Source organism: Suricata suricatta, chromosome 11 (assembly GCF_006229205.1).
Source record: "Suricata suricatta isolate VVHF042 chromosome 11, meerkat_22Aug2017_6uvM2_HiC, whole genome shotgun sequence".
NCBI lineage: Eukaryota > Metazoa > Chordata > Mammalia > Carnivora > Herpestidae > Suricata > Suricata suricatta.
This window is the reverse complement of record NC_043710.1, coordinates 5,620,988-5,633,699: the sequence shown is the minus strand read 5'-3', so window position 1 is coordinate 5,633,699 and position 12,712 is coordinate 5,620,988. Positions and strand designations below refer to the sequence as shown.

Below are 12,712 nucleotides of genomic sequence, written 5' to 3'. Positions count from 1 at the left end.
CCCGGGCCCCGCGCTGGCGCCCCCCGGGCCGCCGCCCGGCGCGGGGGCCATGGCGTTCACCTTCGCCGCGTTCTGCTACATGCTCACCCTGGTGCTGTGCGCCTCCCTCATCTTCTTTGTCATCTGGCACGTAAGGCCGGGCTGGGGCTGGGGCTGGGGGCGGGGTGGGGGGCCGGGGGCACACAGAGAGGGAGGGGGCCGGGCGGATGGGCTCAGGGCCCGGGGAAACTTGGAGTCTCCTCTCCTCTCTCCCCCTTTGGTCGGCTTCTGTTCGCCCCCATGAACACCCCCTCCCGTCGTCGGCTTCCTTCCCGGGGCCCCCTTCCTCCGCCGCCCCCGCCTGTCTGTGGGTATGTCAGTTGGTCCCTGACCCCCTTCCCCTGCCCCATGCCGTCTTGGGGAGTGGGGCAGAATTCTGGGATTCTTGCTCTCCTCTCTCCTACCCCCGAATCCAGTCGCCCCCGTTTGTCTGTCGGGCAGTTTGTCTGTCTGCTTGCCCCCCCTTTGTGGGTTTTTCCAGCCAGGAGTGATGGAGCCGGTTGCCATGGCAACTGCATCTGTTTACAGGACCCACAGATCGCAGAGCCCGTTAACCCTTTCCCTCTCACTCACCTCCCTGACCCAGCTGCTCTTGGCTCTAAGCGGCCCCAGAGACCTAGCCCCCACCACCAGTTCCCCTTGGGCTTCCCTACCCCCCTCCTTTACCGGCTTCCTCTCAGCTGTTTCCTCCCCGTTTCTCATTTTTCCCTCCTCTTCCTGCCCACTTTCCCCTTTGTCTAGTGTGTCCCCTTTGGTCTGTCACGCTAGTGTGGCTTCACACCTACCTGGTCTTTCAGAATGTCCATTTCTCATCCTTTATCCTTATCACCTCCCCTTAGGGAGAGTCCCTCTCCCTCATTCTGTCTGGGGCCCTCTCCTCAGCAGCCCTCTCTGGCTGGCTCCCTTCCTCTCACCAAGAGCTATCACTCAAGTCTCCTGCTCCTTGTTTGGGGCCCTTGCCCCTCCCCCTTGACCGCCCCCCTCCTCCACTGGCCTCTGTGGTTGTGGCCCCCACCCTGGTCCCCTCAGTGAGGATTGCCCATCTCGGTCAGCCCTGGCTCGTCCGTTTCGGCCTCCTTGGCTCCTGTGTCGAGGACACACCTTCCCTTGGAGGGGTCCCTTACCCTCTCCAGTCTCTGCCCCTGTACCCCCTTCTTTCCTTCCTGTCGCTTCCTCGTCATTGCCTCACCTGCTTCTTTCCTGGTCTCCCCACTTCCTCTCTTTTTTCCTGGGACCTGCTGCCTGGCCCATGATCCTCCCTGGCTCTTGACCAAGCTCTCTCCCCCTTTACAATCCCCCTCGCCCTGCAGCTGCCTGTCTCCTTGGCATCAGGAGTCTGTGGACCCTGCACCCCTCCCGTGTGAGGAGTGAGGCCCTACAGGCACTTTACAACATGCAGCCCCCCATCTCCAGCCAGATGCTTGACTTTGCGCCTCCCTCTCTGTCTCTCTGTCTGTCTCTCTGTCTCTCTCGTTCTCTGTGGGTCCCTTAGTTGCTTTTTCTTATCTTCCTCTTTCTCTTTCTTTGCGTCCATACCACTCCCCCTCTTTCCACCTCGATCTCTCCTGTCTCATTCCAGGACAGTGGACAATCCTGTGTGCGAGCCGGGGTTGGGGGTGAGGGTCCTAAAGATTGGAAGAAATTGAGGGTCACAGGCTGGGAACACAGAGCCAACCAGCTCCTGGGAGAAAGTTTCCTGGAATTCAAGAAGCCCCGTTCCAGGTCTCTGCCCACCCAGAGGTCTCCCACAGCTCCTCTGGGGGTCCCTGTCCTTAGGGTCCACTCAGAGCACTCCCCCATCAAACACACCTGTGTCGATAGGAAGCACGGAGACAACCAGGCTGTAGTTAGTTCTGGGGGAGTCAAGGATGGATACTACTCAGGCTTTGCCCTTATGGGGCTTCTAGGCTGGGGGAAGGGCTCAACAACTATTTATTGAGCACCTATTATGTGACAAGGACTGTGTTCACTTAGTTATTTAGTTGGGTGATCTTAGCAAGTCACTCATGCTGACTCTGTTTCCTTGTGGGTAAAGTGGGTTTGTTGTATGTACACCAGAGCGCCCAGAACATGTCCTACTAAGGGGGAGTGGGGGTGGGCATAGGAGGTGCGGTCCTCAATCCAAATTGGTAAGAACTAGAACCTTCCAGGGCAGGACCCCAGATCCCACCCCAAACCCTAACCCAGTCCCCTCCTGGTTGCTAGGCATCCCTGGTGATGAGTGACGCGTGTCAGCTGTCATCGTGGGGGATTGTTTGTTCCAGGGGGCTGAGTCAGCGCCAGGCAGCCTGGGGGGTGGGATGCACGACACCGGCTGCCTGCTGGTGGTGCCAGCTCTGGGGCAGACAGACGGCACCCTTCCGCTCCCTGCTGGACCCTGTTGCTGTGTCTGGCAGGCAGGTGGCTGCCCAGAGTCCATGGGGAGAGGGGTGCTGCTCCAGATGGCCCCAAGCTCCCTCCAGGAAGCCCATGTTCTCTCCCTCTGAGCCGTCGGAGTTGCTTGGGGGTGGTGGGGCCTGTGCCTCATCCTAGGGTTGGTGCTGAGGGGAGGGGACCTCAGAAGGCTTTTCTTCCAGACCTCTTCCCATGCTGGCTCCACCCGTTCCCCACCCACCCATGTCTGACCCATCATCCCCTCAAACACCTGTTCCTTCCAGCGGTTCCCCATCCCGTGAGGACACTGCCATCCACCACATGCCCCGACACCCAACGACAGCTTGGGCCCCACTGCCCCCACTCTGCTGCCATTCAAGCCCTCTGGAGTCTGGCTCCTAAATAGCTCTGGAATCCATCCGCACCTTTGCACCCTCACCGCCATTCTCTTCACTCAGATCCCTACCGACATGCACCCCCCCCCAACAGTTCCCTGGCCGGCATACATATGAAAAACCAGTTAAGAATTTTAACTCTGGAATCTAACGCGGTTAGAATCCAGTCCTACCACTGACTAGCTGTGTGTAACCTTGGACAAGTAACCTGCCTCAGTTTCTTTATCTGCAAATGGATATACCAGTACCTACGTCACCAGGTTATTGCAAGCATTAAATGAGTTAGCAAACATAAAGCCTACTCGTGTAGAGTAAGCATCGTGTATGTCTTGGCTGGGACTGTCGGCCAATGTGTACTTCCTTCTTCATCTGTCCTGAAACATTAGCCTGACCGCCCTGCTCTGCTGCTTTATACCCCTCAGCAGCTCCCCATTACTTTTGGGGTTAAAGTCCAAACATCCGGTCTGGGCTTACAGCATCTCCAGCCCATCTTTCACATTCCCATCTTCCTTCCCACTTTTCACTCTGGCCCCGTGGAACCCGCAGCTTCCTGAATTTTCCTTATTCTTTCAGCCTTCTGCCTTTGTACCTGCTATTCCTGATGCGTGGAGTCCCTTCCCTGATTTGTTCACCAAACACCCGCTCAGTCCAGCCTGACCCTCCCCATCACTTCTAAAGCTGGACCAGGCACCCCAATAGTCCTGATCACCCTGGAATATAGTTCACAGTCCTCCCAAGCCTGAGAGGTCTTCTCGGGCAAGGGCTGTGCCCCAGGCTTCTGGGGCCCCGGTGGTCAGCACTGGGCAGATAAAGACACCATCTCTTGGGATGTTTTTGCTGGAGGCATCGTGAACAGGGCTTGACCTGGGCATTAGCACACTGGGATTCTCTTCCCGACTGTTGTGTGACCTTGGGCCAGGCCCCACCCCTCCCTCAACCTCAGTTTCTCCACCTGTGCAGCAAGCTCCACCTGGTCCAGTCCCCATGTATGAATTCCTATCCCACAGAAGGATGGGTGGGGGACTCCTAAGCTACTGCCCCCGCCCTGACGGGCACACGCCCCTCCCCCAGATCATAGCCTTTGACGAGCTGCGGACCGACTTCAAGAACCCCATCGACCAGGGGAACCCAGCGCGGGCAGTAAGTGATACATGTGCTGTGCTGAGGTGTGTCCGTCCATCTGTCTTTCCATCTGTCGCAGGCGAAGGGGGGTGGTTGGGGGACGGGAAGAAGGGGGTGTGGGGGGGGACCGGCGGCTGTGCCCCTTCCTGTCTGTCCCCGCCTCCAGCAAACACCTGGCGCGGGCTCAGGGCTCCGGTTCCTCCTGGCGGGGCGGCCGTTGCCAGGCTCTGGGCCGTTGCCGTGGAGACGCGGGTGAAGGTCCCTCCATGACGACGGTTGCCATGGAGACGGCGCGGCTGCTTCCCTGCCGCAGGCTGCTCTGGCGCCCCCTGGCGGCCACGTGCAGATCGGCCGGGGACATAGGGACGGCGGCGGGGCGCCCCTAATGCCGGCTCCTCCGCCTCCCCCATGGCGGCCTTTTCCTCCCCCTTACAGCGCGAGCGTTTAAAAAACATCGAACGCATCTGCTGCCTCCTGAGGAAGGTCAGTGTCAGGGCTGGTAGCAGGAGGCTCCTAACCCAGCTCAGCCCTCCTCTCTTGTGACCCGGAGCAGGGCCTTACCCCTCTGGGGGCCTGCTTGATCACCTCTGCCACCGGGAGGGAGTGGGAGGCTAGAGGCCCCTTTAGTCCCCAGAGGTCAAGGTGGGGGATGCCTCCCGAATCCCAGCTCCCCTCTGTGCCCTTGAAGCTGGGGTCTGCCACGGCGCCAGTCAGCTGACCTCTCACCCTCCCTCCCCAGCTGGTGGTCCCAGAATACTCCATCCACGGCCTCTTCTGTCTGATGTTTCTGTGTGCAGCGGAGTGGGTGACCCTGGGCCTCAACATCCCCCTCCTCTTCTACCACCTCTGGAGGTGAGGACCTCAACACCCCCCTCCTCCTCTATCACCTCTGGAAGCCGCCCAGGGGCTGGGGGAGTGAGATGGAGAAGCAGGGGCAAGATGGGGGCAGGAGCTTTGTGGTGGGCGCTCAGGCCCCTCCCCCACCCCAGGTACTTCCATCGTCCTGCGGATGGCTCTGAGGTCATGTATGATGCGGTCTCCATCATGAATGCTGACATCCTCAACTACTGCCAGAAGGAGTCCTGGTGCAAACTCGCCTTCTACCTGCTCTCCTTCTTCTATTACCTGTACAGGTGAGGAGGCCCTGCTCACGGCGTCCAAAGTCAGGGAAGGGATGCTTCCGGTATCATGCCTCAATCCTAAGGATGGCTGGGCCCCAAGTTCCTGCCTTTTTCCCTTGAGGATGGAGGGCAACCCAGGGCATGATAGGGTGGGTGGCCAGTAGCTGGGCCTACTCAGGACTTGGCTCATTGCCTCATCTTCCCACAGTATGGTTTATACGTTGGTGAGTTTCTAAGGGGGAAGCCGGCCAGGGAGCAAGCCCAGAATGGACCGGACGCCTGTGCACCCCCAGCCCTGCCCCTCGGCCGCAGAGGCCTCAGCCCCGGGGAGGGAGGGGGCACTGGTGCCCCCAGCCTCCTCTCCACCCCCCCCCAAACTGCTGCTGCGGGGACCTCCCGCCTTCAGAGCCCCCTCCCCTTGGACTAGGGCTGGGCAGAGCTCTAAATAGGGGCAGGGGCTCCTCTGCCAGCCTGTAGGCATGGCAGTCAGTCTTGGAAGGGGCGAAACCTCCAGCCTGTCCACTTCGGGGGGGACATGGGCCCTGCCAAGGGGCAGGGCTTGACCCTGGAGGTTCTAGGCCGCCCCCCTCCACCCCCACCCTAAGGCTCCCCCTGCAGGTGGGGGGGTACCCACACCGGGAATGAGCAGGCTCAGCAGGGGGGCAGCCCCGCCCCTAGTCTGCCCTCTCCCCTCCCCCAGGCTGTCTCTCCAGATCTCCCCCTTCCCCATCCACACTTGCCCCAACCCCAGCCTGTCCTGTCTCTTGGACCTATTTTCTATGTTGCCTGGAGGAGTCCGGCACCCCCTCCCCGGCCATTTGTGACAAAATATGAATAAACTACTGCAAACATGTGGGCCCCAGTTCTGCTCCTGAAAGGCCTGAAGAGGACATGGGGGCAAAGGGACTTTGTAGGGGGCAGCCCTGAGCTAAATCCTCAGGACAGCTAGGCTCACACTACTGGCCCACAGAACCCCCCAGAGACCCCCTCACATGGATCAGAGAGGCCTTCGAGGTCTCAGCAGCGGCTCCCATCTAGCCTCACTTTCATGCCACAGCTAAATACCTATTTCTGCTGAAACCTTTCCATCTGCCTCTCAAAGCAGTATCAAGATCACCAACTCCAGGAAGCCCTACCCTGGGGCCCCCAACCCTGATAAACCCTGGGTAATGGAGATTCTTCCCACCCCCCACTCAGGCCCTAGGAACAAGGGTCAAATACAGTCAAGAAAATCAAATCTTCAATGTATGGAAAATTCAGTGCCAGTGGGGGCCAAAGGTCACCGGACCAGGTGGAAGGTCAGCCAGTATATGATGAGGGGCTGGAAGGCGGCAGCACCCAGGGTCAGGTAGAGCTGGAGACGCTGCCGGGGAGCTGGGCCCCCCATACTGTCGGGGCCCAGGGTTGCTGTTCGCAAAGAGCGCACCTGGAAGAAAGGAGAAGCTGAAGCCCAGATGGGGAGCCTCGTCCCCAGCTCCGACCCCAGCGGAGGAGGCGGGAGCCCAGACTCACGATGAAGTACATGAGTGAAGATGAAGTCCAGGCCAGTGCCACATAGTAGCCATCGCTGCCGAAGAGCAGCCCCGTGAGCACGCTGAGGATCATCCTGCAGGGGTGTGGGGTGCAGGGGGGGGGGAGAGGAAAAAGACGCTGGAGACCTTCCAAGCGTCCAGGTCTGAGACTGGCCCCGCCATCCAGCCCAGACTCCAGCCACCACTACTGGGCCCTTTTATCTCCAATCTGTCCCCATAGGGTCCTAGACTCAAAATGAATCTGGCAGGCCTAGGACTCAGCCCTCGGACCTGGATCTGAGGCCTCCTTCATGACCCCAGCTCAAGGCCCTTCTCCCCTGTGCTCCTGGGGTGGCTCTCTGTACGTTCCTGACCTGAACAACCGTACACGGTTCCCGAGAAAGGGTGCAAGAGTGCGGCGGTACTCACCCCACGTACTTGTAGCCGCTGTAGGCCAGCAGGTGGAAGGTGCTCAGGTCACTGCGCACGGTGGCCAGGTAGATGCCCAGGAGCAGGGCGAGCACCTCCATCACGACCCACACAAGTGCCGTGCTTGCGCACAGGCCCAGCACCTCTGGGGAGAACCTGTGGCCGTGTAGGGGGGAGGGGAGTTCAGAACCCAGCTGTCCTGCTTGGCAGGTGTGGGTCTGAGGACATGGGGTGGCCTTGGGACCTGCCACAGGTCCCCTAGGGAGGTGAGGAGAGCAGTCAGGAGGGAGAGCTGGTGGGAATGGAGGAGGGCCTTGGCACTGACCTTTTCTGAATGCCCAGTGCCATCCCAGCCAACAGGACGTAGGTGATGAAGGCCATTGCTGCCAAGAGCCAGAGAGAAGCCATCAGCCTGGGTTCCTTGATCAGAACCCCCCTCACTAGGTATCTGAAGCCATTTACACTCCCTACGTTCTCCGCATACTTCCTTCCCTGCACATCCTCACAGGCTCGGCCTTCATAGTCAGCTCCCCAATACCCTGCCTGCTCAGCCCCCTGTCCCTGTGTAAACGCCACCTGCCCCTTCTCTCAGGACCCTAAGCCGTCTCCTTCCCTGTCCCTGTGCTAGGCAATTTACCAGTTTCCTGCTGGGACTCTTAACTACATTACCGGTCAAGGCCACTGCTAATCCTAGATGAAGAGGCAGGGGCCAAACTGATCTCACACAAGACCATAGGACCAAAATACGGGCTTGAAAACAACTCAGGCTGTCCCCAGAGTCCAGGCCGCGAGGATGACTTCTTATGTCTGGCCATGGGCACCGGCTATGGCTCCGGCCATCCCACCAACACAGCGGGCTCCGGTTTACCTATGCTGTTTGCACAAAAGCTCCGAGCCAGTGGGAGCTTGGGCTTTCACGGCAGTCGTAACTCCTCAGCCCCGTCCCCTGCTCCCCTGAAGCCTCAGCACTGACGTGCCCTGCAAAGGCACAGGGGCTGGAGTCAGGAGCCAGCTCCACCACCTAGAAGTGATGTGGCTTCAAAGAGATTCAAGTCTCTCGGATCCTTGGCTTCAACATGGAAAACAGAGATGGCAGGTCCTGCCTTACAAGGTGGCTCTGAGAGACAATGGAAGGAAGGATGGAAAAACATGCAGCCCTCCCAGAGCGACTGCGCCCCCTGCCCACCCTCACTAGCACCGGCTGCCCTAGCAACCCCTCTGAAGGCTGACCCGAGCACACTCACCCCTACTCCAGGGTAGCCGCCACAGGTAGGCCTTGTACAGGCCCCGGGGCAGAGAGGACTCAGATGCGGGCTGCCAGCCGCTAGGCAATGTGGGCGGCCTGTCCCGGGCCCATATGGACAGGCAGTCATGGGAGCCCAGAAGGGAGTGACCACTCCCTCAGAGGAGGGCATTCTGGAGCAGGACTTGGGGGGTAAGTAATACCAATGGCAGTGATTATGTCGTGTGCTTCCTGCTGAGCACACGTCACCTCACTGAAGCTCCAAGAGCCTCTGTGGGAGAGACTGTCCTTATTCCCGGTTTGCAGAAGCATAAGAGTAGCCAGCCTGAGGTCCCAGAGCTGGAAGGTGCTGGGCCAGGTCTAAACCCAGGGCTCCAGACTGGGGAGGGACATGGGCCCAGTTAAGAGGCAGGAAGGTCTCAAAAGGGAGCACCCTGAGGGCACTGAAGGCACAGCCAGGAAACTCCTCACTGGTCCCCCTGCTCCCGTCTAGCTGGTGTCTAGCAACGGACACACACAAAAGCACCAATAGCAGATGCTGAATCAACGCACGAGCCTCTCTCTTCTCGCTGGTGCCTCCAGGCACACGTCCCCCTACAACCCGCAGCACAGGTCAAAGACAGACTCACTGGGGATATAGAGGTCAGGGGCGTTGAGATCTTGCCGTGGTGGTAGAGGCGCATCGCGGCTGTACTGCACTTCCCAGTTCTGGCGGCGGCAGCGGCAGTGGTGGCGGCAGCCAGGTCAGGAGGAAAAGATGAAAAGAGAAAAAAGAAGGACTGAGGTGTGGGGGGGGCCATACTCTAGGAAAGGATCAGGGCCCCACCAGTTCACCTGGTAGGCGGCTCACCTGGTGCGTGTAGGGGAAGACCAGCAGCCCCAACTTCTTGGCCACATAGGCTGTGTCCACAGCAAAAAAATACTTGAGTTTGTTCACAGACACAAAACGGTGCAGCTGGGAGAGAGAGGGGAGGCTGTGGGCAAGCTGCACACCAAACCTCAGGGCGCTCCTCGGTGTGCTCCTTCCCTGAGGGCTGCTGTGACAATTAGGTAGGATCCCGTGACGCCCCAGCCCTGGCCAAAAATCTTGCCACCCTTGCCCTAGGGGCGGACCACACCTCCTTGTGCACCATGTCCTTCCCATGGGATGCGATGGAGCTGCCATAGGCCATAGCCACGTTAGCCATTGGGTCCCCAAGCAAGTGGTTGACATTGAAGGCCACGTCGGCTCCTGGAGCTGGGTATCCCCCTGGCTGGCTGGAGTAACCACCGCTTGTGTCATCGAAGAGGGGAGGGGGGTCTGGAGCTGCCCGGGCCCTGTGCTTGGAGCCTGTGGGTTTGTAGGTACTAGAGTAGGTGACAGGAATACCAAACAGGAGCCCAGACCACCACCCATTTCCCAGACTGGGCAGCCCGGTATGGGTCCTGGAGGCACGAAGCAATCAGTTAGAGAAATCCACGCTGGATGGGGATAGGTAATCCAGAAAGAACTTTGAAGAGGGACCCCTTTCCAGAAGTGCTAAATGGAGGCAAAGAAAGAGCTGAGGCAGCGCCTGGAAGCGGTTGCCCACCTGGGGGCTTCTGGGGGCCTTCTCAAGGGAAGTGAATTGAGCCTTGGGAGAGTAAGTAGAAGTTCACTAGGTGTAGGAGATCACTGGGAGGGCATACCTCATGAACAAGGGTGGGAAAGAAGACAGCTGAGTACCCAAAGGCCCTGGGCAGTGGTGAGGGCCCCTACCAGGGTCATGACAGGTAAAGAAAGTTCTGGAGGCAGACCCCGTTTGTGCCCTGGTCTGGCACGGGCAGCCCAGCTGTGCTGTCACCGCCCGATCTCAGGATTGGGCCGAGAGGGCGAAGTCCGGGACGCGTTGCTGAGTCGCGTAGGGCGGAAACCCGAAAGACTCCCGCCGCCCTGGGGAGCGGTCACGGCTGCCCCACTCCCTCAAGGTGAGAGGGCCGCGTCGCAGACCCTCCTCCGGCCAGTCGGGCCGCGTCCCGCCCGCCCCGCACCCCACGCACCGTGGGCTCCGTAGCCCGAGTGATAAGCCATGGCTGCGATGCTGGCTCTCCCCAAGGGCCCGCTGCGCCGCCTCGTGGGTGCGAATACTAATAAGGCAGCAGCTCCGCTCCCTGGGCACCGACTGAGATTATGGGGTAGCCCGACACGTCCGCGAGCTCTTCGACCACAGCCGCCATGACCGCAGCGCTATCCTCCACCGCCTGCCATTGGCTCCTCGGCGGCGCTAACTCGCCCCTCCCTTCTCCCAATTGGCTGCTGGCGCAGCCTCGCTGAATTGGATTCGGCAGTAGTCAACTTCCGGGAGGAAGATAGGCGGAGCAATTCGAGACACTCTCGGATTGGATGGTGTATTTGCTAGTTTGCGGCCAGAACAGCCAATAACTGAGTTAAGGTAGGAGGGGGTTGAGAATTATTTCCGCGCCTGCGCAGTGGAGCACTTGACGCTCGCCCTGCCACGACTACAGCAGGTGGAGACCTGGAGGAGGCGGGAGTCCGGGAACGAAGTTTCGGTCGCCGGATGTACTCCTGGAGGGGATGGGTAGGTGGGGCTCTACCAAATCCCACTCCTCGGGGCTCCCGCCCCTCTCTCTCAAGGCTCTCTTCCCTCTCCCGTCCTCCATACTCCTCCCAGTCCTGGAGCGGAGCCCAGGGAGAGCGGGAGGTGTTAGTAGAAGGCTGCGCCGGGTAGTGACTGCGCGGCCGAGCGAGCCCTGGAAGCTGACTCCTCCCCCCGGCTCCCACCCGTCCTTTCCGCGCGGGTGCTGTCCGTTGTCCGGTGCTGAAATGTCCTACAGCCACTGACGGCTATCCTGCAGACCCCAGGACCCCGCTGCTCTTGAGACACACATACACACTACAAATATTGAAAATTCCAGAAGGTCTGAAGTCCCAGAGATTGGGTCTGAGCTCTTGATCGAGAGACTGGGCTCTTGAGACACACACACACACACACACACACACACACACACACACACACACACTACAAATACTGAAAGTTCCAGAAGATCTAAGACCCAAAGATTGGGTGGTATGGTTGGAACAGGATCGTGCACCAGTCCTGGTCCGTCAGCTCTCCGTGATCCAGCCGATTTGGGGGTGGAGGTGTGCTGATCCGCCCCCTGAAGCTGCAGTTGATACCCTGAGTCATTGCTGGCCCTGCCGCCCGTCTTGAAGTGGAGCTGGGATTTCCTTTCTCTCCGCCCAGTTTCTGACCACTCTCACCCTCCTCGGCGACAGTCTTCAGGACCTTTCTCTCTCACACACCTTCACCAACCACTTTCTAGAGAGCAAAATCAGGTCTTCTGCGATCTGCCTCTAGTTAGCTACTCAGTGTCCGGTTACACCAGGTGACTTTTCTACTCTGTGAGCACAACCCACGTGGTCTAATCGCAGTGTCTTTGCTCGGAAGTCCTCTCCACCTGGGATGCCCTTCCTCCTCATATCCCTTTGTCCAAAGCCTAGTTATCCTTTAAGGATTGGTTTGGCTTGTGTCTCAGAGAGACAAGGGGAACAGAGGAATGACCTGGCTGGGAGGCCGGGTTCTAGGGTCCCTCTGGGAACAACAGTTTACCCTGTATGTAAATTCCATTAGGACAGGGCCTGTGTCATTCTCCACTCCTACCCTTGCCTTCACAGTGCCAAGCACAGTACTTGAATACAGAAGATACCCAATAAATGTCTGTGCCCAATAAATAAATAAATAAATAAATAAATAAATAATATATAAACAGAGGTAGCCCTGGGTCAGTCCTTTACTCTCTTTACCGTTTCAATTATCTCATCTTCAAATGGGTAGGGGCATTAAACTGAATGGTCTTTCAGTTCTTTTGGGGGGGGGGGGTGTCACAAAGCAACCCAACCTAGCATTGCAGCTTCCTATGTCCTACCAACTGATTGTCTACCTTGAGGGCTAGGGGCAGATGTGAAGAAGGGTTGAAGCCCCTGAGGGTAAGGGAACAGCACTGGCGCCACCATGTGGCATGAGAGTGTCCTCCCATGAAGGCCAGGTCCCACTCCCCTGTACATCATGATGAATGCTTGTGCACCTTTCTATACCCATTTCTCAGATGGGAAAACGGAGGTTGGGGTGGAGAGTGCAGGCCCAAGGTCAGGAATCCTGGGGCCCTGGGTGTCCTGGCCCCCAACCTGCCTGCTCTAAGTGGACCCTAGCACGTCGGTGCAGCAAATGAGGACCTTTCTGGGTTGTGATCGCTTTCTCCCCTATAAGCAAGGCTTCTTGGGTGGGGTCTGGGTGGGCTTAGGCTTGGGCCTACTCCTCAGAGACAGAACTGTCGGGGGCGGGGTATTACCCACCTTTGAGATTCCCTGTCTTCATTTTACAGCAAGGGAAACAGGCTCTGAGAGCAAGGACTCGGCCAAGGTCGCAAGCGCCAGCGCAGCGGGAGGGGAACCCAAGCTCGGGTCCGCCAGACTGGGGCTCTCGGGGGCGGGGGCAGCGC

At 59.0% G+C, this 12,712-nt stretch overlaps 2 protein-coding genes across 2 annotated transcripts; one reads left to right on the top strand and one right to left on the bottom strand.

The window, feature by feature from the left end:
- The first annotated feature begins 6 nt into the window (after nucleotides 1–6).
- Nucleotides 7–5,906, top strand: CNIH2 (cornichon family AMPA receptor auxiliary protein 2). Its single transcript, XM_029915366.1, has 6 exons — nucleotides 7–130; nucleotides 3,879–3,947; nucleotides 4,365–4,412; nucleotides 4,669–4,781; nucleotides 4,919–5,062; nucleotides 5,259–5,906. Exons 1-6 carry the CDS (start codon nucleotides 50–52, stop codon nucleotides 5,284–5,286), a joined length of 483 nt encoding a protein of 160 aa, XP_029771226.1. The 5' UTR covers nucleotides 7–49; the 3' UTR covers nucleotides 5,287–5,906.
- Nucleotides 5,907–6,268: 362 nt separating this feature from the next.
- On the bottom strand, nucleotides 6,269–10,480 carry YIF1A (Yip1 interacting factor homolog A, membrane trafficking protein). Its single transcript, XM_029915364.1, has 8 exons — nucleotides 10,253–10,480; nucleotides 9,352–9,563; nucleotides 9,084–9,188; nucleotides 8,863–8,941; nucleotides 7,316–7,373; nucleotides 6,991–7,146; nucleotides 6,563–6,656; nucleotides 6,269–6,476 (listed from the first exon to the last, which is right to left on the bottom strand). Exons 1-8 carry the CDS (start codon nucleotides 10,281–10,283, stop codon nucleotides 6,330–6,332), a joined length of 882 nt encoding a protein of 293 aa, XP_029771224.1. The 5' UTR covers nucleotides 10,284–10,480; the 3' UTR covers nucleotides 6,269–6,329.
- Between the last annotated feature and the right edge of the window lie 2,232 nt (nucleotides 10,481–12,712).

Bases quoted from the DNA above. Each gene is read 5' to 3' on its own strand.
- CNIH2 (XM_029915366.1), top strand. From the start codon at position 50: ATGGCGTTCACCTTCGCCGCGTTCTGCTACATGCTCACCCTGGTGCTG. The intron at 3,948-4,364 runs GTAAGTGATACA...TCCCCCTTACAG, and splicing joins AGGGGAACCCAGCGCGGGCA to CGCGAGCGTTTAAAAAACAT. The intron at 4,782-4,918 runs GTGAGGACCTCA...CCCCCACCCCAG, and splicing joins CTCTTCTACCACCTCTGGAG to GTACTTCCATCGTCCTGCGG.
- YIF1A (XM_029915364.1), bottom strand. From the start codon at position 10,283: ATGGCTTATCACTCGGGCTACGGAGCCCACG. The intron at 6,657-6,990 runs GTGAGTACCGCC...ACACCCCTGCAG, and splicing joins AGCGGCTACAAGTACGTGGG to GATGATCCTCAGCGTGCTCA. The intron at 6,477-6,562 runs GTGAGTCTGGGC...CCTTTCTTCCAG, and splicing joins CTTCACTCATGTACTTCATC to GTGCGCTCTTTGCGAACAGC.